The following is a 21,770-nucleotide window of genomic DNA, read 5'->3' as shown; positions in this document are numbered from 1 at the left end:
TGACAAATTATAGTGTTCAAAAGATCAGCCTAAAAGATGTGTGGCTTACACCTGCTATACACTAAAATTCAATTCCTGATTCATTTCAAATGTATAAATTGACAAACAAAATAATTGTAACACATGGAACACGTTGCTAAGCAACATAGTTATAAGTGTCTATGTGTTGACTGTCTCTTTGGAGATATTGTTTCTCCATCAGAGTCTCAATACACTTCTTGATGAGTGGGACACTGGGTGAGAAGTGGGCTCTCAGCTGAGTGATGGCCTGTGTGTGTGTGTGTGTGTGTGTGTGTGTGTGTGTGTGTGTGTGTGTGTGTGGGTAGGTGGTGTGTGTACTACTAAGCTCTCTGTTACAGGGAAAATAAAATCGAAACTAATACCACACAGCCTAAGATACTGGGTATCACCCGCCCACACACACACACGCCCACACACACACTGTCAGTACCTCCTCTACTAGTTGGTTGTGCTTGAGTGACTTGCGTGCTTTCATGACCCTCACAATGGCCGCTTGAATATGTAGCTTCCTGTCCTCCTGTACATTGTACTGCGTCTGTTCCACATCCTGCCAGGTCATGTGATATCAGGTGACTATCACATGACATGTGCTATACTTACCTGTTGTGATTCTTTTTGTAGAGCTGACGTAACTTTAAATTTTGTCCTTTTATTAGAGTAGCTCTGGTTGAGTTTCAGTACACTAGCCACGCCCACTTCCTTATCTTCCGTAAGTATCTTAGCATCGACCAATGATTGGAGTGTGGGCGTTAGATCACTCGCCGCCAGTTGTGTAATGTGTGATAGGGACTGGTGGGTGTGTAGTGGGCGGTCATTATAGGCTAGCAACACGGCCATCTGGTAGGTGGTCACGCTGAGCATATAGGAGCGCTTGAGGTGGGTCATCTTCAGCTCCCCTGTTGAGAGCTGGTGTAGCCAGGTAAGCTTGCGTCCGCTGTGCTTCCTCGTGTAGTACTCCTCAAACTGTGTGTGTGTGTGGTGTGGGCGTGTGTGTGTGTGGGTGGTTGGTGTAGTAATACATTGAATATGGCTACCATTATATACATTATATTATGTAGTTAAAGATGCAGCATGTGGAAAAAAAATTGGCTTAAAACAACACCAACCAACTTGCAAAAAAAAGACCTGTACAAACTTGTATTGATGAAACATGTTCCTACCTGCTTGAGATATGGTAGCAGCTCCTGAGGCAGTGTGAGAGGGCATGTGGCCGAGGATAGAGGCCAGGCTGCTGATTGGAGGATGAGAGTGGAGAAGCTGATAGATAGGGGCAGCCCCTCGGCTTGTAGGTGGTCAGTGAACCCAGTGTTACCCTCGGCACTCAGTTTAATATCCACTAGCATACGCTGGAGACGAGAGGTGTACTCGTAGCCACACGCGTGCTGTGTGTGGGGTGTGTGTGTGTGGGCGTGAATAAAGTTATACATAGCTCCAAGTCGTACTGTATTGATTTTATCATACTATCATAATTATCATGTACATGGTACAAATCATGGAGGAATCAGTATACCTTGAGCTTCTGTATCATACTCTCCTCTGCCTCCATAGACAGTGAAATGTGTTGTACGAGTCGCCGTGACAACGTACGCGTGTAGAACCGTTGAAACATGTCTTTGTCTTCAACATAGCGAAACACAATGATCTAATTAAAGGAAAAGTAGTGAGGGCACAACGGAAATTATTAAATCACTCACAGCTTTGTCCAATTTCTCGTCCACCTCTTGTTCACTGAGTCCTTTGGATGACTTGCGGAGCAGCTGGTCACAGTAGCGTGCCAACTGTGGGGACGTGTGTGGTGTGGTGTGGGCGTGTGTGAGGATAGACCGAATAGCTCTCAATGCTTACCAAGAGTGGAGCTTTGGGATGTTGTTTAGGACACTCAGAGATGTTGACAAATACTCTACAAGCCTGCAGCACAAGACAGCGATATGATAACACCCACACCACACACACACTATCGAGGGAGCAACACCCACACCACACACACACTATCGAGGACGCAACACCCACACCACACACACACTATCGAGGGCGCGACACCCACACCACGCTCACTCCCCCACACTCACACTATCGAGGGCGTCCTGAAATGCTTTATGTCCTCCAAACACTTGTGTCACCATGGAATGGAACTTGCCGTGTGTGGAGAGCACAGCACTCATGAAGTCCGTCACACCAGGCTCCACCCCAAGCTTACATAGGGACGCCTTACCTGTCACATGACAATCACATGATACACACTATACAGTACTATCAAAGAACTACTAAATGCACATTTTTGTTTCAAAATCAGACACTAGCTATATCGCAACACAAGTTATGGCCTCTCAAACATAGCTACGAAAACAGGCCTGATTTGGATAAAGCGCCCACTTATAGCCCACGCTTTTTTTCAGAAAATGGACTATTTGGGCACGAAATAAATTACTGATCTAAGCACACCATATTGTCAACCTATCAAAGTGCTACTAAACAAAATAATTTTTTCGGAAATCGGACACAAGTTATGGCCTCTCGAACATAGCTACGAAAACAGGCCTGATTTGGAAAAAACGCCCACTTATAGTCCACGCTTTTTTTCAGAAAATGGACTATTTGGGCACGAAATAAATTACTGATCTAAGCACACCATATTGTCAACCTATCAAAGTGCTACTAAACAAAATAATTTTTTCGGAAATCGAACACTCGCAACACAAGTTATGGCCTCTCGAACATAGCTACGAAAACAGGCCTGATTTGGAAAAAGCGCCCACTTATAGCCCACGCTTTTTTCAGAAAATGGACTATTTGGGTACGAAATAAATTACTGATATAAGCACACCATATTGTCAACCTATCAAAGTGCTACTAAACAAAATAATTTTTTCGGAAATTGGACACTCGCAACACAAGTTATGGCCACGCTTTTTTTTCTAGAAAATGAGAAATTTGTGCTCAAAATAAATCATTGATCTAAGCACACCATATTGTAGCACTATCAAAGAGCTACTAAATACCCGGAAATCAGACGTTCGCAAGGCAAAAACTAACTGCCGATTTACATAACCTACTCAGAAAACTAACAATTTGGCAAGCTTTTTTCGGGAGCCCATAACTTCACTAAAAAGCAAAACTAAGAGATGCATTCTGTAGCTCTAGACAAGGCATATCACATGATATGCTCAGATCAAAGTTCTGGGAGGGGCAGCTTATCACAAGGCTACTGTACATGTGATGCACTCACCCTGTGACTTGACATGCTGCCCAAACTCAGCCACCAACGGCTCTAGAGCGTGTGGGAGTGGTCTCAGTAGCAGGAACAAGTTAGTAAGGTCAATAGTTCGTTCTTCATGTACCATGGCACTGATGTGAGGATTGAGGTACGTCACACGGAAGTCCTCCACTAGGCGACCTTCAGCTTCCCGGAAAAACTGAAATAAAAGTTTTAATCAGAACGTTAATAATACTCCACACATTACTAAGGGGTGTGGCTATCTTAACTTAGTAACTAGGGGGTGTGGCTATCTCACCTTAGTAACGGATGTTAGGTGTAGGAACTTTTCACCACGGCTTTTAGCTTCCCGTAACTTAGCAACGACTTGCCGTATGTACTCGGAGCACGATAGTTCAGAGGTCAACTTGGACGCTTCTTGACGATAAAATTGTCCAGTCTCCTCCAAAAAAGGACTCTCAAAAGTTTCTTGATAATAGAGAAGTGACGACTCCTGGTACTCTTCCACCTCCACTATATTAGGGGGGGGGTATGTGTCAAGTCAGCACATTATTGTAGCTTACCCAGCGAGCTAACCACATCTCTGATCATGCTCAGGTTAGCAGATATACCGTCTCTTTCCCTGCAAACAAATAATATGGAGAAAGGTTAGATAAAGAATCATGAGGTACCTTCTGATCTCTGAGAGGACTTCTCTGATCAGACGCGATTGTAGAGGGTCTAATAAACCGTTCTTCCAAACACCGAGCGCCATCTGTGTGGGTGGTGTGGTATGGTGTGGGTGTGTGTGGTGTGGTGTGGTGTGCGTGTGTGTGGGGGGGACAAGACTAGTCCAATGCTTTCAAAATTAATACTAATTTTACGGTGTAGAGCAGAAAAAGCTCAAAAACATCAAAAGTCAGATCACAACACATAATAGCACAGAGTAGCTCACCTGCCTTATCTGCACAGGGCAATCAGGAGGGGTCACCTTGGTGATGGGCAGGAGTCCTGGTATGGGGTAATCAACCGTGTCCACTTCTAGAGAGTACTTCTTTAGGGACACACGATTAAAATAACTGAACAAGTTGTTGATGAACTGAGCCCCTTTCTGATAGTGTAGCCAGTGAGTGTGGTAGGCGGTTAAGAGGGGGGGACCAGACAGGGACATCAGTGACTGTGTGTGTGTGTGTGTGTGTGTGTGTGTGTGTGAGTGTGTGTGTGGTTAGGAGGCGGGGGGGGGGGCGGGGGGCAGACAGGGACATTACAGTGGATTGTAGTGCACTTGCAACAGAGAATTGCAAACAGCAAACCATAATTCTACAAAATGAATAATTCTAGCACATATCTGAGAAGAAAAAAGACAGAACCAAAAAGGGAAAGTTGGGTCGTCGCCCCAACTTGATTATGTACTTGACAGGAGTATGATGCATTCAAAAGTTAGGGAAATTACTTATTGATTTGTAAAGAAATGAAGAAAAGTCCCCCAAGAGGGAATCGAACCCACGCCTTATCTATCATATGATCCACGAAGCCACCACCCTAACCACTAAGCCACTCCCAGAGATCTTTATAGTTATACAGCCTATGATGGGTTTTAGGCTAAGAAATTATTATCTACGTGTGTGGGGGGTAAGGATAATGTAAGAAATGTATTTACACTTGAGGTATAATTATAGCTAGTGAGTGTGTGTGTGTGAGTGTGTGTACAGTACCTATCTTACAAAAATCACTATGGCAGCACTATCAAAGAGCTACTCAATGCATCTTTTAGATTTGAAATCGGTCGTTCCCAACACAAGTTATGGACTAGCTCATCAGGCCTGATTCTGAAAAGCATCCATTCTCTATTACGTGGATAGCCAGTAATCACGGATAATGTGTCTTGTTAGATGTTTCACGATAGTACGTACCTTGCATAGACTATCCACAAACTGCTGCAGAAGTGACTCAGTTTCCCTGTACAACTTCTCAGCAAAGGGAATTGGAAACGCCTCACACAGAGCGTAGATATCTCTAGTCAGCTAGTTAAGGAACAACAATCAACAATATAGCTAGGCGATAATTATCATCAGATAATTATGTTTAGGATACGAATAATGGTCGTTCCAGGTTCCCATCTTCACTCTCCGCAGTTGCACTACCTCGTGAATGGTCTCTTTAATGCCACTCCATTTCTCATCAAAATTGACGGCGCCAGGTCGCAAAGACATTGTCTAGAACTGTGTGTCTTTATGTACACTTGTCTCTTCTATGAGTTTCAATATTACAAAGCACCAGCCCCACCCCTCTTCGCTTAATTATTGAGCAAATTATTTACAAAATATGCATGCTCAGCAGAAAAAGATAGGTGGGCGTGGTTGCCTTTTACCGAGGTTTACGGCCACGCCCACCTAAACCACCATTAACTTAACTAGCTATAGTGCAGTGGCCATAGATCTAGGCACACAGTAGACAGACAGTGACTTTATAGGAGATCAGGATGGGCCTGGTTTGGGCGAAGCTATGGAAAATGTTTGGTCGTGAAGGTATGTACGTGTATATGTATGTGTTCGATCAAGTCTTCACTACTATGTATATTGTATGATGTTAATTTTGGCTCATTAGACTACTCCATAATAGTGTGTGTTTCCATACAGAGTACAAGATTATTATAACTGGGCTGGATAATGCTGGGAAGACCACCATCTTGTATCAATTGTAAGTTGATCTCTGAACTGTGTGTGATCATCACTATCCCTGAGTCAGCTATAGTGTTGATTAGTCAACATCTGTTCAGTTGGCATCCCATCGTGTCTATCTGGCTCTGGCTCTCAGAGAGCATTGCCTTAAACTGCATGTTTTGATTGGCTGTGTACGTGTGTGTGTGTGGGGGGGTGGTGTGGGGGTGGGTGTGTGTGGGTGTGGGTGCCAGGCAATAAGGATATAGTGGTTCCTTTCATTGTGTTCACCTTCCTGCCTGTGTGTGTGGGGGGGGGTGGTGTGGGGGTGGGTGGTGTGGGTGTGGGTGCCAGGCAATAAGGATATAGTGTTTCCTTTCATTGTGTTCACCTTCCTGCCTGTGTGTGTGTGGGGGGGGTGGTGTGGGGGTGGGTGGTGTGGGTGTGGGTGCCAGGCAATAAGGATATAGTGTTTCCTTTCATTGTGTTCACCTTCCTGCCTGTGTGTTTGACTTAAAGTATTTGCCTTGTACTTTTTACAAATGCACTTACCCCTCCACACACCACACCCCCTCCACACATCACACACACCCCCCCACACATCACACCACACACATCACTCACACACACCACACACACACACACCACACAGTCTGATGAACGAGGTGGTCCACACCTCACCCACAATAGGGAGCAATGTAGAGGAGGTCAAATGGAGAAACCTTCACTTTGTTATGTGGGACATCGGTGGTCAAGAGAGCCTGAGGCAAGCATGGAGTACCTACTACAGTGGGACCAGCTTCCTCATCCTAGTGGTGGACAGCACTGACAGAGAGAGACTCACCATCACCAAAGAAGAGCTCTATAAAATGCTCAGTAACGAGGTGAGTATTGCCTCTGGGTCATTAGAGCAGGTTCAGAGAAAATTGCGTAGAATGCTCAATAATAATTAGCTTAGAGTGCACTGTTTTTAATAGCTATATTGGATTACATTAGTGCAAAGCTGTACTGTTAGTTTGTTAGTGCTCTATGTTGTATTATATTGCTCTATGTACCCACCTCCCCATCTCTGCTGTAGGAGCTGAAAGGTTCTGGCGTGCTCATATTTGCCAACAAACAGGACGTGAAGGGGTCAATGAGTGCAGCAGAGATATCTCAACACCTCAATCTGACCTCCATCAAGGATCATGGCTGGCACGTCCAGGCCTGCTGTGCTCTCACTGGCGAGGGGTAAGGACGGTTAGGGGGGGTGGGCTAAAACTGTAGTCAAGCTTGGGCCTATATAATTATACAGTACTTGTCCTTGGATCATTAATTTATTGCACTAGCTAACCTGTGATTACCCCCCCCCCCACACACCACACACCACACACCACACACAGGCTGTATCAAGGGCTAGAGTGGATAGGAGCACAGACCAAGAATAGAACCTAGTACAGTACATGTAGTGTAATCAATTTCTAATTTATTCTTACTTCTACTCTTGTACACTTTATTCACCATCTCCCCATCAGCACTATGTGTATATGAATATTTATCACTTCTCTTAATTATGACTTAGAGATTATTTTTGGCTCTGTATAGTAATTTTTATATAGGCCTAATTGTCAAAAAAATTTGAAATTATTATTCTTGTCATACGATATATAAACTTGCTCATAAATTTTTTTTTATTAATGATTGATTTCTAGTTGACCACTGATTGAATTATTATTTATATTGACACATGACAACAAAATCAGTTTCAATACGAAAATTAATAGTTCTGAGATCATCTTTTGAACAGACTTGACCTCGTGACCCCGCTAGGTTTTGAGCAATCTGTGAAATGTACATACAGATGTTACAATAATTGTTAAAAAATAAGTAAACACATCAGCTGGTAATAAATAGGTGTGGCTCAGTTGGAAAGGAACTATTTCTCTTCAACATCTCTATAAGAGACTCGAAGCGAGCTGGGATTATCCTGGTCATCACAGCACACACACACTCACAGCACACACACTGACTTCTCACCTGAACGTAAATGTATCCGTGGCCCAGCTCTAATCTGCATGTGCGTATAAACAGAAAGTTAAAAACAGAAAGCTATGAGCACAGCAACGCAGAGACTATATAAATACACCATCAGTTGACAAGATGCTTCATAAGAGATTCAGTACAGGTCTGTGTGGGATCATCATCGGTGCAACACAAGTAACTGGACAAAACACACAACACACTGACATACCTTACAATCAGCACTTTCCTTACAACATTGACTGAACCCTCTCAACACAGCTTTGCCCTGTAAGGAAGTGGATACACATGTAATCACACGGAGCTAGTTGCATTCCACACATTACTACACTTATTGTGTGTGGCTCAGTTGGAAAGGAACTATTTCTCTTCAGCATCTCTATAAGAGACTCGAAGCGAGCTGGGATTATCCTGGTCATCACAGCCTTACAAGTGATTATTAAATATGCCACAAAACAATACTCACTCATTTTCATTTTTTGTGGAAGTTTCAAGCACTTGATGACCTCAGTAGTTACTGCACAGGGATATGTAGACAACAGTTAATACGTCTCTAAGATACAAAAGTAAGAGATGCATTCTGTAGTTCTCAACAAGGCCTATCACATGATATGCTCAAATTTGGATAGTATTTAGTGCGTTCAGACAGCCAAGGGTTGTATCATCAACTGGGGTTGGGGCCCATCGGAGACTCTAGTCAAGCTAATCATCATCACACACCATTAAAAGAACCTCTCACTATTAGCCAGAAATACATACAAGATACTGCCTTGAGATAAAAATGCTCACCATTGTCTTGCTCCTTAGCACTAGACACAATCTTCACCCAGGCCTGCAAATGTGAGATTTGGCACGATTAACACACAAAGTACTTGAGGTATGCAGCAATGCTATGGCTACATGCAGGCTTTGTAATTGTGGCTCAGTTGGAAAGGAACTATTTCTCTTCAACATCTCTATAAGAGACTCGAAGCGAGCTGGGATTATCCTAGTCATCACAGCCTTACAGATTAAAATACCACAACAAGTTTACTCACTTTTGTGGAAGTTGCAACATCTTGAAGCACTTGATGACCTCAGCAGGTGCTACAGTGGGTAGCAGAATTAATACAAAACCAAGACTACTTTCGGGAAGCCATTAACTTCACTAAAAAGCAATCAATATCAAAACTAAGATATGCATTCTGTAGCTTTAGACAAGGCCTATCACATCAGATTATATTTCTGGGGTAGATATTCATTATAAACAGGTGCGTTCAGACAGCCAAGGGTTGTATCATCAACTGGGGTTGGGGCCCATCGGAGACTCTAGTCAAGCTAATCATCATCACACACCATTTAAAAGAATCTCTCACTATTAGCCAGAAATACATAAAAGATACTGCCTTGAGATAAAATGCTCACCATTGTCTTGCTTCTAACACTAGACACAATCTTCATCCAGGCCTGCAAATATGAGATTTGGCACGATTAACACACAAAGCACACAAGTATGCTGTGGCTACATAAAGCTTTGAATGATGCGTTCAGACAGCCAAGGGTTGTATCATCAACTGGGGTTGGGGCCCATCGGAGACTCTAGTCAAGCTAATCATCATCACACACCACAATGACGTCATCTAAACACAAATCAACTAACACACCTCCCGAATTTTGTCTTGGCTGCAAGCCAGTGAAGTAATTTCAGATAGAGTTTTGCTGTCAGCACACATCCAAACACAAGGCAGTAGCTGTGCAGTTAGTTCTCAGATCTGGTTTTTCCCTGTAGAGATGTAACATGTAGTGAAAAACAGATGTTTAAAATAGCTAAAGTTTAGCGCATAAAGCTTTGAAACAGGTGCGTTCAGACAGCCAAGGGTTGTATCATCAACTGGGGTTGGGGCCCATCGGAGACTCTAGTCAAGCTAATCATCATCACACACCATTAAAAAGCTCACTGCTACACAAACTGACCGTGTGATATGTACAACTGCATTCCAAGTTAGACCTGCAGAAATAACAGATAATCAACACTTGCTCTAAATGTGAGTGTTAAGGTATGTCCTGACAAAGGTGAGTACTCAGACAATGTAGGTAAGATGTTGTGAGGTCACAGCACATGCTCAGGTTATATCATGGTCATCAGCGTACTAGTCCCTCCACCATACTATGCACTCATTACTAGTCTCTCAACCACACTATGCACACACACTGATAAGGACACTCACCTCTCCCACGCTCCAATGGCTTTGTAGTACAACTGAAAAGATTTCCAGAGATGATTACAGCGACTAGGTTAGTTGCCACCTGTACAACCTCTGCTGTCATAGGCTTCTTCAGATTTTGAGTTCACTGACACGCACGATCTTGCTGCCATCATCACTGCAACCATTCTCTGAAGGAGGGCCCTTGCAGTTATAGTTCAATCTCGTCAGCTTGCTTGGTAGTGGGCTAGTCGACATTTTTCTTGGCCTCTTCTCAGATTCTGTGCAGAGACAAATAAATGAAATTAAGTAATTGCAGCCAATAAATCCATTCACTTACATCATATCTAGCCGGGCCGTGGAAATAAATTATTAGCAGCTGGAAAACTGTTCTGATGTTTTTTGTCAGACTGCCAGCAATGTATCTGAAAGAGGGGCACAAAATAGTCAAATAACATATCACTGAAGTAGCTATATACAATAAATGCAATAGAATATTAGCCTCAGCGATAAAAAGTGGCATCACAATAATCAGACATATGCTTGTCAAGATCATCATTGGCAGTACACACACGACACTGTATAAAGAAACACTACAACCTACCACACTCCTCCGTAGAGACACTGACTGACTGATGCCTGAGAACTGAAGTCCAGCAACTGATATCACCTTCACAGCCACGTGGTTGAACACCATGTGGCATGGAAAACGCGCATGCGCACATAAACATCAGATTTTCGACAAAAATCCTTACGTCATTCGTGACCTTACATGACCTTTGATAAGGGGGTGTGTCGAGAGGGGGCGTAGGCATTCCTTTATTCTGTGTATTTTTCTGATCAGCATCTTTGACTGTGTGACTGTATATATATATATATCTATTGGAGCTAGGCTAGGAGCCTCACTATCACAAGGTACACACTAAAGTAAGCTGTTTGATTGTACTGTATCACAACCTAGTACTGTCAGAGTCTCACTATCAGCTTGTATACTATATTAAATATGGATCATACTATATCATACACACATCATTCTGTATCCACACACACCCACACACATCACACACACCCACACCACGCATGCACACCTACACCACCACGCACACACACACACACCACGCATACACACCCACCCATACCACACACACACACACACACCCACACCACGCATACACACCCACACACACACACACACTGTACAGTACCCTGGTATATTCCCTATGTCATCACTAATATTAGGCTGCATGATGAAATGTTCCTGGGGTCAACTAATTATAGAAAGTGCTGAGTCATTGTTTTGCTCGTATATAAACCACATGTCAGATGAGAGCATTTCCATTGAGTCTGTGAACTGTACAATATAAGTATATGTACGTTGATGATTGACAAGGTGAATGGTGTTCTGTGGATGTGAACTTACTCACAATTATTATCTGTGTACAAGTCATTGCATCAGTGTGTACAGGTAACCAGCTCATTCCGTCAGTAATCATATCTTGTTAATGTAGTGTATTAACTGTCATTCCTTGTTATTGAAACCTGATCATTTCCTGTATTTGTTGATACAATAGACGAACTGCTTAAATTTCAAATTCCTAAACTATGTATTTTCCCACTCACAGGAAAAAGGTGGTGACTTTACAGGCTGCAATCCGATTGGACGATCAAGATAGGGTCAATATTTACATACCCTAGTTCTCAGCCCACGCAAACACTGAGGAAACCACTTTGCAGAGCTTCAAAATCATCCAATCCGTTTAACCGTATCTTCAAAACAGCACTCCATCAACAAAAAGTCACCCCAGTCTCAGACATGACAAAATATGACAGAGATCCAGTTTTCAAGTCCAACTCAATCCAAGATGACTACGAAATAAAATGGCATAAGAATCTCGGCACTGGTATTAGTGGTCCTGTCCGTTTGTGTATCAACAAATCCAATGGCGAGGAATATGCTCTCAAGATTCTCCTGGACAGACCCAAAGCTCGTAAAGAGGTCACCCTTCACTGGTTATGTAGTGGGAGCGAGCATATGGTCCGTGTTGTAGATGTGTACGCAAACGACGTTCTTTTGCCGGGCGAGGGAGTTGCAAAGAAACGGATTTTGCTCGTTATGGAGCTGATGAAAGGCGGTGAACTATTCTCCTATATCACACAAAAACAGCATTTCACTGAGAAAGAAGCTAGTCAGATTATGAAGCAGATTTGTTTGGCCGTTCAATATTGTCACAGACGAAACATTGCTCATCGCGATCTAAAACCCGAGAACCTGCTCTTGCAAGACAAAGTTGAATCTACCGACGATTTGGTCATAAAATTAGCAGATTTTGGTTTTGCTAAAGTCGACAATGGTGATCTCACCACACCGCAGTTCACTCCGTACTACGTAGCACCGCAAGTATTGGAGGCTCAAAAACGACAGAAAGAAATCCGGCAAGGTCATAGGTCACCGTCTAGCCCGTATTGCTATGACAAGAGTTGTGACATGTGGTCCGTTGGAGTCATCCTCTACATCATGCTGTGTGGATATCCGCCATTTTATTCGGAGGTCCCGAATCAGCCAATCACAGCACGTATGAGACGTCGTATCATGTCAGGTGACTTCGAATTTCCTGACAACGAATGGAAGGGAATGTCAGACTCCACGAAAGACCTCGTTCGAAAGTTACTCTGTGTGGAAGCAAGTGAGCGGATAACGGTTGAGGACGTGCTGCGGCATAGTTGGTTGGAGTCAGTCAATGTGCCCTCCAAGAATCTCCCCTCTCCCAGTATTATGCTAGACAAGGAGCAACTCGATCAAGTCAAAGCTTTCCACAGCGAGTTTCTTCAAGATATGCGTCGTGAAGAAGACGGGTTTTACCTCAAGCCAATCGGGAAATCAAACAACAAGCTATTGACTAGCAGACAGAACGCTGGTTTATCACCGGAGAGAAAATCCAAAGGTCAAGCCGAGGAAATGGACGTTGAAGGTCGAAGGTCATCCGTAGATGAAGGAGTGCAAAGTTTGCTAGAGCTCAAGGATATTTGTATCATGCCCCCGCCACTCGTTGCTGGGGCAACGGAAAGTTTTGCTGATTCAGTACTCGTGGAAGGTGTTCGAAAAGCGTTGACGTTTAACGAAAATCACAGTGGACTAATAAACTTGTTACTGTCTGAGAATTGGAACTTATCTGATCGAGTGTTTGTGGGTATGGTGAACAGAGCACGACTAGCCGCAGCTCTACAAGGGTTAATGGACACTGCCCCTAGCATTATGGTTACTTGATTATAATTATGCTCTCTTTTAGTTGTTAGTGTTTGTAGGAATAGAATTTTAGTTTTTTACATTATTGTATTTTTTGTATAATGATTATTAGGATAATTATGTGATGACCTTTACCCTACTTTCAATGGATTAACGGTTTGTTCTAACAACGATCTTTCCCAGTATTGAGTATAATTATAGTACAAATGCCACGCCCACCTAGGTCCTACACACAACAAGTTAGCTAGCTAGCTTAGCGCAGCCATTTTAGATCGTTTGTACTCATCCCCACAAGATAACAAGAAGCTTAAGATGGCCTCGAGGAATGGTTCACGCAAGGAGCTCATCGTGGACGTGGAGCCTGAGCCCGGCTCAACAGGTCATGAGGGAGGGCAAATCTTCACAAGAGACACGGTATCAGTTGAGAGCAGCTTGAGATATCGTGCCACTAGCTCTGAAGTGACTGAGATGGACAGTCCTGATGGGGTAGAGGGCTTTGTGGAGGTGGAGGTACGTCCAACACAACTGTATATGAAATATTTATGCCCAAACACAATACTCAATTTAGCCTTTCAATGACTGGTACCTAGTTTCAATGTGGCCGCCGGCTGGCTAAGTTATTATAACAGACTTAATACGATATAGCAACTACGTGTTGTATTGTACGCACATAGCTATGCTTCCATTACAAGCTTCTGTGAAATAGTAGCCATGCTATAGTTATTTGCTATCATTGTAATAGAAGGTTGATTTGTTTCCTCCTCTGTGTGTCTACAGACTCGTGATCCAATAGCCATTGCCCTGGAGCAGTGTGAGAAGTGGGTCCTGGGGCCATATCGACTACTGCTTAAAATGGTGAGAATGTGTTAGGGTTGATTTTGTTTGGGAAGTAAAGTGTTGGGAAAACTGCCATTGACCTTTGCATTAATGATATTCATTAGCAACAGATGTTACTCTGTCAGTAGTACAATCATTGCCCATCCACACACTCACCCCACGCCCACACCACACACACAGTTGGGTTGGACCCAGCTATCTAAGGATGGGGACACCGCGGTACAGAAGCTTGCACGAGTGGCTCTGGTCATGTCCTGGGTGCTTGCTATTCTGCTCACATTTATCACTCAAATCCTCACCTGTTTTCGCAGAGACAGTGTAAGTGCACTAACTACAATAGTTTATAATTATAGAGCTTCAATGTAGATGGCTAGTCTATTATCGCGATCTATAGCCCGTAATTTAGCAAGACTTTCTCTACGACTTACCCCCCCCCACACACACACACACTAGTTTGCTACCACACCCATGAACAGCAGTGGACGACAAGTCATATGTCAGAAACATATCATCAGTTCATACATCCTCCCAGACTTGTTGCTACTGGCCTCATATTTCTTTGGACTCTACCTTTTCTCAAAGGGAGAAACGGAATACTTGTCTAATCTTGCTGACAGGGCGTTTGTGAAGGGCACACAGGCCAAGCTCAACTTCAATAAGAAGCTCATCTTCACCATATTGTAAGTGATGCCCAAGCACATACACACACACGCGCATGCACACACACACACACACACACACACACATACACACACACACGCCCACACACATGTACAGTGGTTTCTTTCTGATCGCTCTTGTTTGGATTGTCTTATCGTTTTGTGTGCGTCTGATGACATCATTTGCTCTGGACCTATGGAATGGGAACACAACCATCTACTGGAACACAACAGAGTAAGCACACACGCCCCCGCATCACACACACACACACACACACACACACGCCCCCACACCACACACACACACCCACACAGACTCAGTGGAGCTGGTAAGGACACACTACTGGTTATTTCTCTGGGTGGGTTTGTCTTCTTTGACCTTGTGTATGTGGGTGCGGTCATCAACTATGCTGCCCAGAGTGAGATGAACATATACTTACTGAGAGCTATTCGTCGGATGGTTGTTCAGAAGTTCTATGAAGATATCGATGCTGGCATTAAGGTACTCATCTCAGCGTTAAAGCCAAAGCTTAATATCAGCTTTGTTGATTTGTGAATGTCTCTGTTAGTGTTATACTCACAGTACCTCATATTGACGTCCCCTTGTATCACAATGACCACAGGACATCCTTGAGTGTCGTCAGTATTTGCGTGTGCTCAATGGCAAGACGGCCACAGCTGCAGCTCTCATCATGTTCAATCTTGCCTCTGCTGGAGTACTGGGTAAGTACAGAAGAATATGTACGTTAAGTTTGATTGTCCATAACTTGTGTTGGGAACGTCCGAATTCAAAGCTAAAATATGCATTGAGTAGCTCTTTGATAGTGCTGATCAACAATTTATTTCAGGCCCAAATTGGTGTTTTTTTCTCTCCCTATTGCATTCCTTACATTTTACCACGATTATATCACCCATGCATTACTACTATGTTTGACGATCTTTACCCATCATCCCTCCAGCGATTATTGGTCTAAACGACATCAGTACAGGCAAGGCCGGGCAGTACTTTAAAGATCTCGCCACTGTGGCCTCGGGGTTAAACGTCATCCTCTGGATGGGTCTTGTCTTCTTCCCCTTCATTCAGGTACAGATCTGGTGGTTAGTGATCGCTGGGTGATTGTGGACTGGCCAATTAGCCTCTTTGATCTGAGCATGTCATGCATCTCTTTGTTTGATATATTAATCGCTTTTTAGTGAATGACCTCTTGGAAGTAGCTTGCCAAATTGGTTATTCACTGATGTTGTAATTCTCTGAAAGCTTAGAAAGAGAACAAAATTCTATAAAAGATTGGAACATTGTAATGTCAATAGCAATGTATGTACGACTGTATAATGATGTCAGTTCTCAGTCAATGGCACACCCCCCTCCCTCAGGCTGCCAGAGTGAGTCATGCTGCCCAGGAGTTAAAGGGAGCAGGTGTGGAGATAAGAGCACGGCCCCTCCAATACAGCAAGACCCCTCAGATCGAACTAGACTCATTCGTAGGCCTCACAAACGCTGTCAAACTCCGAGTAAGTGGACGAGGATGCTCGCTAATACCAGAAGCACATAAAGTGCTCCTGCTAATACTAATGATCTGTAGCTTTCACATGACCTCTCCCATTAGCTCACAGCAGAAGAGTTGTGTGAGCTGTAGTGTTCATTCTACTCCCCTATCTCTAGTTGCCATGGCTATGACTGTACACACACACTCTGTTCTTTACATTATTATGAAGTTAGCTGTATCTAAATTTAGTTAATCAATTGATCGTGTACCACCCCCTCACACACACACACCCACCCACACACACACACACAGGCCACCATGTTCGGTATCCCCGTGTATCCGTGGCTGGTCTGGTTCATTATAACAGCTTTCTCCTTCACTACTCTCATCCTGTTCCAAACTGGACTCTACAACTTCACGCCATATCTCTGAACTGTAGAAACTGAACTTGTGTTGAACAATAATTATTTACTGACTGTGTATAATGTTAAGCCCCGCCCCCTTAATTGCTGCTAGTTTTGTGTATTAGTTATCACAATAATTAATTTCTTATCGTGTATTATTATAATAATTATTGGTTTTGTATACATTATTTTGTATCAATTAATAATATTTGTCAATTAAACATAACCATGTTCATGATGATCATACATAATGAGAGGGTGGTGATCACAGCCAATATATGAGAGGGTGGTGATCACAGCCAATATATGAGAGGGTGGTGATCACAGCAATATATGAGAGGGTGGTGATCACAGCCAATATATGAGAGGGTGGTGATCACAGCAATATATGAGAGGGTGGTGATCACAAGCCAATACGTACAAATAGTGCCATTGAAATAAGCTAACATAATTCATAATACAATGTTGATCGTCAGGCTCAATGCATACGATAAAGTTGACTGAACACAAATAAATAAATATTAAACTAAAACACAACAGAGGTTATAACACATTTCCATTTCGTAGTTCATTCTGAAACACGTATTGCGATAGCTCAACTCTGTCCGCTAAATTCTCACCCTTTGACTGCAGACAATGTTCGTATGCAGCACCGTTTGTAATTGTGTCTTTATTGCAGTTTTTCGTGTGCCAATTGTGTATAAGCCCGGGGTCTGGTGCTCGGAACACTTCTAGTCCACTTCTCATGACTTTGTTCAAAAGGTCGACATCTTCCTCCCCCCAACCTTTCATTGATGTGTCAAAACCGCCAGATTTTCGATAGTCGGACGAGTACATACAAACCATACCGTACGAATAGTGCGCCCAGTGACCTTTGTGCCGTGTTATTTGGAGGGACGCGTTACCACGGTGATACTTGTTGACAAAATCGGGGTTATATAGCTTGAAAAATACGGGGAAATAGACTTGTTTTCCCTGTATAGTGTTTAAACGACAGCGTTGCAGAAAATCAGTTGAAATGTCCAAATCAACATCGACTAAAAACACAAGTTGATTATCCTCGAACTTTTTGACACCAATATCCAAACCCACTCCTCGCGCAAATTTCCCGGGAACATCCACGACAACCATTCTAGCTCCTTCATAGCGAGTCATATACTGTTGAATCATCACACGTACTTTAGAGGCGTCCGGCGAATCAAATAGTACGACGGTTAGGGTAGCATCTTCACGCAGTTGTAGCACGTTACGTTCGTACTCTTTCAAAAAATGGTCCAATCGATTACTCAGTCCAGAAAGGGTTACAACAAAATTAACTGTTGGTAAGGTTTCGGGTGTTTCAACAGGGACCACTGTTTCATGGTAAGGTCGCAAAATTGAGAGCCTTTTCTTGATTTTTCTTGATTTATCCGAAACTCGATGAAAAACAAAGTCTAGAATGAACTCTGAACCCCTCATGGGGTCAACTCTGTGATAGCCATTCTCGAGTTTATCAAACACAAATCGTTTCCCCTGAGGCACGCCTTGATTGGCCAGATATATCGCCTTGGTTAGCGAGTACCTGGCTTCTTCTCTTAAGCCTCCGATAATACCGCGGGCTGGTGACTCATTCATGATGGTCATGAGTCGAGTTTGATTGAAATATTCCCAGTAATTTATTTCGAATTTATTCTTTGGTACATGACGAGGACGTACGCTAACGGCATGATCTGAGGGGGCGGGGTTTGCAGGTGAGGGGGTGGGGGTGTACTTTTGTGAGGGTTGTGTGCAGTCCGTGGGCGTGAATGTTGACCTCATGTGGGAAGGGATGAACGGATGTGTGCTTTTGAGGGTGGCCATCAGAGATTTAGCATTGCTCATGGAAGCATTGTATTCTAGCTCTTTGAAGTAGCTGTGCAGACGGTACATGTACTTTGGATATTTGACAGGATGAATGATGAGGGCTTGAGATAGTTGCTTCATTGAGAATAGCTTAGAGGATTCCAGTAGTACTTTGGCATCAGTAACAAAGAGGTCCTGAGTCTGTGTGTGTGTGTGTGTGTGTGTGTGTGTGTGTGTGTGTGTGTGTGTGTGTGTGTGTGTGTGTGTGTGTGTGTTTGTGTGTGTGTGTGTGTTTGTGTGTGTGTGTGGGCGTGTGTGTGTGTGTGTGTGTTCTTTCATGATAATGAATAATATTATTACTGTGTGTTTACAATTAAACAATCATTATTCATAAAGAGACAGGAGGATATTTAAAGTAGCCTAATCATTAATGACTGGTGATTGCACAATAATTATTGTGTGTCCACTCATAAAATGGCTACATTATTCACAATGAGTTTAGCAACATTGATATTATAATCTTTCGCATACGCAGCTTTGTGGGTTTGATCTAAATAGTATCCTCATTGAATTATTTACAAGATTCCACACCAGCCTCTAGGGACGTGAGTAATGGTCAGTTGTGATACACAACAAGCACACTGCATTAGACACACATTCAAAATAAGTTATTATTCCCTGGACAGCTTTTGTTAGACCTAACGATCAAGGTTTGCTTAACCAGCCATACTAACTGTTCAACACATGTCTACCGATGTTAGCAGGTAAATAAGACACTCAACAAGAGCACTATAAGCAAACATCAACCTCCTCCGTGGGCGTAGTGATGGATACTATTGTCTTGAATACTATAACACCAAAAGGAAGGTAGTTGAAATACATACCCTGATGATACTAGCACCTGATACCTATCCTGATACCTATCCAATGCTTATACCCATGATATCACACTGGGTGTTGGAGAGCTAGGGTATCAGAGTGGTCGTCATTAGACAGTGGGTGTGTGGTTATTGTGTACTAAAGGACATGTCCTCAGGGCTATCAGTACCATATCATCATTCCTAGGCTACATCACACAGAAACAATGGCATGTGATAAACATGCAGTGTTGAAATACACACCAATTATTCCCAGTACTTTGTCTTTAATTAGTTAGTCAACCAACAGAGCTTCTGTTGTCTAGCATAGCACAGTCTATTATATTCACTAAAGTGCGATAATGAAAGAGAAACGGATGAGCATGTTAAGAGGCTTCAGGATCAATAATAAAGTACTCCCCCAGCGTCCTAGAGCATCCTGCCAATTCCTTAACAGTCTATGAAATTCTTGGTGGATATACACAAACACTATATAGCTCTGCTTGCATGACAATCACCATTATCAGGTAGAGTGTAAATTGTGTGGCCTAGTGCTATTCAGTGCGTGTGTGCTAAATGATATCACAGGAAATAAAGCTTTACAATGGCAACTTAGTGCAGTCAACACACACACAGTGACCACCTAGGTTGTATACTCACTATAAGGTTGTCCTAGCAAACGGCACCTCCCTATACATACTGTAGGCAACCTACTCATTTAATTAAATTTACTTTACTAAAGTGATATACTTTTCAGAAGCACAGCTGTCACAAACAATCACATTCGCTCTATAATAATAAGTTGATTTAGATGCCTCAAACTAGTTAGTTTTCAAAACCCTACTAAAACAGCTCTAATAATAATATCAATGAAACGTTCGCCAACCCACGTACCTCTTTAGCTTGTGAGCACCTCAGCCCCATTACTGATATACAACCACTGATGGAGTTCATGTCTCCTTGTCCTGGCCAGCACAGAGGGAGATAGGGCTTGAGACGTTCAAACAATCCCTTGCTATAGATGACTCCCGGCTCACGGTCACAGAGTAGACTCTGATCGTCGTCTGAGGCATCACCAGGGCGGCCCAGGTACGCTGATACACTCGAGTCAAGTCTGTGGAGTGTGTGTGTGGGTGGGTGGAGTGTGTTGGGTGTGTGTGCGTGGGTGGGGGTTCGGATAAATGGAGTAAAGAGCTCTGCCAATAAGATAATTAACATACCATAGAGTCATGGCAATTTGGCACCATTAAAACTATGTGTGTGTGCTTATATAAAGTGGACACTCACTTGTTGAGCCTCTTCTCTAAACTGTCCGTCACCACATACGTTTCATCACCCACGACAACAAACCAATCCACTGTATCGAGGTAATTATCTATTAGATACTTGATCACTGTAAATTCCTTCAACTCCCAGCCTCCTAATTTGTCATCAATGCCCTCGAGTTGTATGACGTTCATTCCATGTGGTAAGTGAGGCATGGGGTTGACTTCACCAACAAAATACATGACATGAAGGGCCTCTGGTCCCCATGTCCCGTGAATAGCTAGCGTTTGTGACATCAGTTGGGTTACCGTGGTGATAACAGCGACTACATAAGTCTTCCGAGGGTGTAGTTCGTCCGCTAGTTTATTCGGAGGTAGTCCATCGTTTATAGTTTCACGCACATTCCGGCCTTGCCAATTGTCACTTCTGTACTCCAACTGTTTCATTTTGACATCTTTAGGTATCTCAGGAGGTACTGAGGGTAATGACTTGACACGTACACGTGGTACTTCATTGTTGTCTTCATTATTGTCTTGTGCTGCATTATCAAACATTTCCTGAGAAAGTTGGTCCAGTTTTGATTGATCTTGATTCATTTCATATTCGTCGACCACTCCAAGATCGATTTGTGGTTCATACTCATCGAAGTTTGCAAATTCAACTCTTTTATTAGCGCTGCTCATACGTCTCAAGTCTTCTAGTTTCTGCATCTTGCTTTGTGGTACTGACCGGAGATAGCTCAAGTCTAGTCTTTGAATCATAGTTGAGATTGAGAATCCAAATATAATACCAATAATGACAAGAGAATAGACTTTGAAACGAGGCCTGCCAACCATACATTTGCTCACACAGCGTAGAGACATCTTTAGAACATTTACGACACGCTTGAAAGTCTGTTAAACTCTTAATCTTGTGACCATTGTCTGCACAAAGACATTAGTAGTAGTAGTAGCTAGCTTGTTGTGCTCCTTTGTAAACTAGGGGGTGTGTGCTCACTAGGAAACCAATTTGTGGTGTATTTTGTCACGTGCTTCCAGACCACAGGAAGAGTTTAGAGGGCGGCTTGTAATCACGACTAGATGCGTTGTGATATCGAAGGCAGTTTTTATTCGAGGCTAT

General features: G+C 43.0%; 5 protein-coding genes, 1 long non-coding RNA gene and 4 other non-coding genes across 13 annotated transcripts; 3 read left to right on the top strand and 7 right to left on the bottom strand.

Annotated features, from left to right (window-relative positions):
- Positions 1 to 79: 79 nt before the first annotated feature.
- Positions 80 to 5,501, bottom strand: LOC135348169 (cullin-2-like). The gene is made up of 15 exons (XM_064546355.1): positions 5,309 to 5,501; positions 5,128 to 5,230; positions 4,170 to 4,391; positions 3,907 to 3,989; positions 3,799 to 3,857; positions 3,534 to 3,748; positions 3,248 to 3,434; positions 2,091 to 2,233; positions 1,867 to 1,929; positions 1,716 to 1,799; positions 1,532 to 1,663; positions 1,182 to 1,403; positions 622 to 984; positions 452 to 568; positions 80 to 268 (listed from the first exon to the last, which is right to left on the bottom strand). The coding sequence occupies exons 1-15, from the start codon at positions 5,425 to 5,427 to the stop codon at positions 137 to 139; spliced, it is 2,244 nt and encodes a 747-aa protein (XP_064402425.1). The 5' UTR covers positions 5,428 to 5,501; the 3' UTR covers positions 80 to 136.
- A 74-nt stretch (positions 5,502 to 5,575) lies between these two features.
- LOC135348210 (ADP-ribosylation factor-like protein 5B) lies at positions 5,576 to 7,616 on the top strand. The gene is made up of 5 exons (XM_064546425.1): positions 5,576 to 5,742; positions 5,854 to 5,914; positions 6,527 to 6,758; positions 6,953 to 7,104; positions 7,257 to 7,616. The coding sequence occupies exons 1-5, from the start codon at positions 5,697 to 5,699 to the stop codon at positions 7,306 to 7,308; spliced, it is 543 nt and encodes a 180-aa protein (XP_064402495.1). The 5' UTR covers positions 5,576 to 5,696; the 3' UTR covers positions 7,309 to 7,616.
- Positions 7,577 to 10,921, bottom strand: LOC135348215 (uncharacterized). 2 transcript variants are annotated; one of them, XR_010398672.1, is made up of 12 exons: positions 10,681 to 10,921; positions 10,417 to 10,501; positions 10,101 to 10,357; positions 9,847 to 9,880; positions 9,537 to 9,655; positions 9,298 to 9,339; positions 8,931 to 8,979; positions 8,683 to 8,725; positions 8,360 to 8,410; positions 8,105 to 8,161; positions 7,891 to 8,040; positions 7,577 to 7,695 (listed from the first exon to the last, which is right to left on the bottom strand). It is a non-coding gene; the product is annotated as an uncharacterized LOC135348215 (long non-coding RNA). The 2 variants fall into 2 exon arrangements; XR_010398671.1 differs by having other exon boundaries at positions 7,891 to 7,924; positions 10,681 to 10,839.
- Positions 8,527 to 8,615, bottom strand: LOC135348240 (small nucleolar RNA Z157/R69/R10). Its single transcript, XR_010398695.1, has one exon. It is a non-coding gene; the product is annotated as a small nucleolar RNA Z157/R69/R10 (small nucleolar RNA).
- On the bottom strand, positions 9,142 to 9,230 carry LOC135348242 (small nucleolar RNA Z157/R69/R10). The gene has a single exon (XR_010398697.1). It is a non-coding gene; the product is annotated as a small nucleolar RNA Z157/R69/R10 (small nucleolar RNA).
- LOC135348243 (small nucleolar RNA Z157/R69/R10) lies at positions 9,412 to 9,500 on the bottom strand. The gene has a single exon (XR_010398698.1). It is a non-coding gene; the product is annotated as a small nucleolar RNA Z157/R69/R10 (small nucleolar RNA).
- Positions 9,729 to 9,817, bottom strand: LOC135348241 (small nucleolar RNA Z157/R69/R10). The gene has a single exon (XR_010398696.1). It is a non-coding gene; the product is annotated as a small nucleolar RNA Z157/R69/R10 (small nucleolar RNA).
- On the top strand, positions 10,871 to 13,454 carry LOC135348184 (MAP kinase-activated protein kinase 5-like). 3 transcript variants are annotated; one of them, XM_064546377.1, is made up of 2 exons: positions 10,871 to 10,991; positions 11,699 to 13,454. In XM_064546377.1, exon 2 carries the CDS (start codon positions 11,890 to 11,892, stop codon positions 13,339 to 13,341), a length of 1,452 nt encoding a protein of 483 aa, XP_064402447.1. In that variant the 5' UTR covers positions 10,871 to 10,991; positions 11,699 to 11,889; the 3' UTR covers positions 13,342 to 13,454. The 3 variants fall into 3 exon arrangements, with proteins under 3 accessions (XP_064402447.1, XP_064402445.1, XP_064402446.1); XM_064546375.1 differs by having other exon boundaries at positions 10,871 to 11,003; XM_064546376.1 differs by lacking the exon at positions 10,871 to 10,991 and adding an exon at positions 11,029 to 11,541.
- A 68-nt stretch (positions 13,455 to 13,522) lies between these two features.
- Positions 13,523 to 16,933, top strand: LOC135348185 (uncharacterized). The gene is made up of 10 exons (XM_064546378.1): positions 13,523 to 13,830; positions 14,098 to 14,175; positions 14,338 to 14,475; positions 14,611 to 14,837; positions 14,935 to 15,051; positions 15,132 to 15,318; positions 15,440 to 15,539; positions 15,776 to 15,900; positions 16,191 to 16,328; positions 16,616 to 16,933. Exons 1-10 carry the CDS (start codon positions 13,633 to 13,635, stop codon positions 16,733 to 16,735), a joined length of 1,428 nt encoding a protein of 475 aa, XP_064402448.1. The 5' UTR covers positions 13,523 to 13,632; the 3' UTR covers positions 16,736 to 16,933.
- LOC135348167 (chondroitin sulfate synthase 1-like) lies at positions 16,914 to 21,652 on the bottom strand. Its single transcript, XM_064546352.1, has 3 exons — positions 20,673 to 21,652; positions 20,280 to 20,499; positions 16,914 to 18,729 (listed from the first exon to the last, which is right to left on the bottom strand). The coding sequence occupies exons 1-3, from the start codon at positions 21,512 to 21,514 to the stop codon at positions 17,251 to 17,253; spliced, it is 2,541 nt and encodes an 846-aa protein (XP_064402422.1). The 5' UTR covers positions 21,515 to 21,652; the 3' UTR covers positions 16,914 to 17,250.
- Between the last annotated feature and the right edge of the window lie 118 nt (positions 21,653 to 21,770).

Source organism: Halichondria panicea, chromosome 14 (assembly GCF_963675165.1).
Source record: "Halichondria panicea chromosome 14, odHalPani1.1, whole genome shotgun sequence".
Classification (NCBI taxonomy): domain Eukaryota; kingdom Metazoa; phylum Porifera; class Demospongiae; order Suberitida; family Halichondriidae; genus Halichondria; species Halichondria panicea.
The sequence above is the reverse complement of the archived record's forward strand: the minus strand, read 5'-3'. Positions and strand labels throughout refer to the sequence as shown.

What these genes read in the sequence shown, in the direction of transcription:
- LOC135348169 (XM_064546355.1), bottom strand. Translation starts at nt 5,427, where the DNA reads ATGTCTTTGCGACCTGGCGCCGTCAATTTTGATGAGAAATGGAGTGGC. An exon ending in TGCTACCATATCTCAAGCAG is followed by an intron (nt 985 to 1,181) that starts GTAGGAACATGT and finishes ACACACACACAG; the next exon opens with TTTGAGGAGTACTACACGAG. An exon ending in ACAACCAACTAGTAGAGGAG is followed by an intron (nt 269 to 451) that starts GTACTGACAGTG and finishes ACACACACACAG; the next exon opens with GCCATCACTCAGCTGAGAGC.
- LOC135348184 (XM_064546377.1), top strand. Translation starts at nt 11,890, where the DNA reads ATGACAAAATATGACAGAGATCCAGTTTTCAAGTCCAACTCAATCCAA.
- LOC135348185 (XM_064546378.1), top strand. Translation starts at nt 13,633, where the DNA reads ATGGCCTCGAGGAATGGTTCACGCAAGGAGCTCATCGTGGACGTGGAG. An exon ending in CCTGTTTTCGCAGAGACAGT is followed by an intron (nt 14,476 to 14,610) that starts GTAAGTGCACTA and finishes CACACACACTAG; the next exon opens with TTTGCTACCACACCCATGAA. An exon ending in CAAACGCTGTCAAACTCCGA is followed by an intron (nt 16,329 to 16,615) that starts GTAAGTGGACGA and finishes ACACACACACAG; the next exon opens with GCCACCATGTTCGGTATCCC.
- LOC135348167 (XM_064546352.1), bottom strand. Translation starts at nt 21,514, where the DNA reads ATGTCTCTACGCTGTGTGAGCAAATGTATGGTTGGCAGGCCTCGTTTC. An exon ending in TTAGAGAAGAGGCTCAACAA is followed by an intron (nt 20,500 to 20,672) that starts GTGAGTGTCCAC and finishes CACACTCCACAG; the next exon opens with ACTTGACTCGAGTGTATCAG. An exon ending in GGTGCTCACAAGCTAAAGAG is followed by an intron (nt 18,730 to 20,279) that starts GTACGTGGGTTG and finishes ACACACACACAG; the next exon opens with ACTCAGGACCTCTTTGTTAC.
- LOC135348210 (XM_064546425.1), top strand. Translation starts at nt 5,697, where the DNA reads ATGGGCCTGGTTTGGGCGAAGCTATGGAAAATGTTTGGTCGTGAAG. An exon ending in GAAAATGTTTGGTCGTGAAG is followed by an intron (nt 5,743 to 5,853) that starts GTATGTACGTGT and finishes GTTTCCATACAG; the next exon opens with AGTACAAGATTATTATAACT. An exon ending in TGTGCTCTCACTGGCGAGGG is followed by an intron (nt 7,105 to 7,256) that starts GTAAGGACGGTT and finishes CACCACACACAG; the next exon opens with GCTGTATCAAGGGCTAGAGT.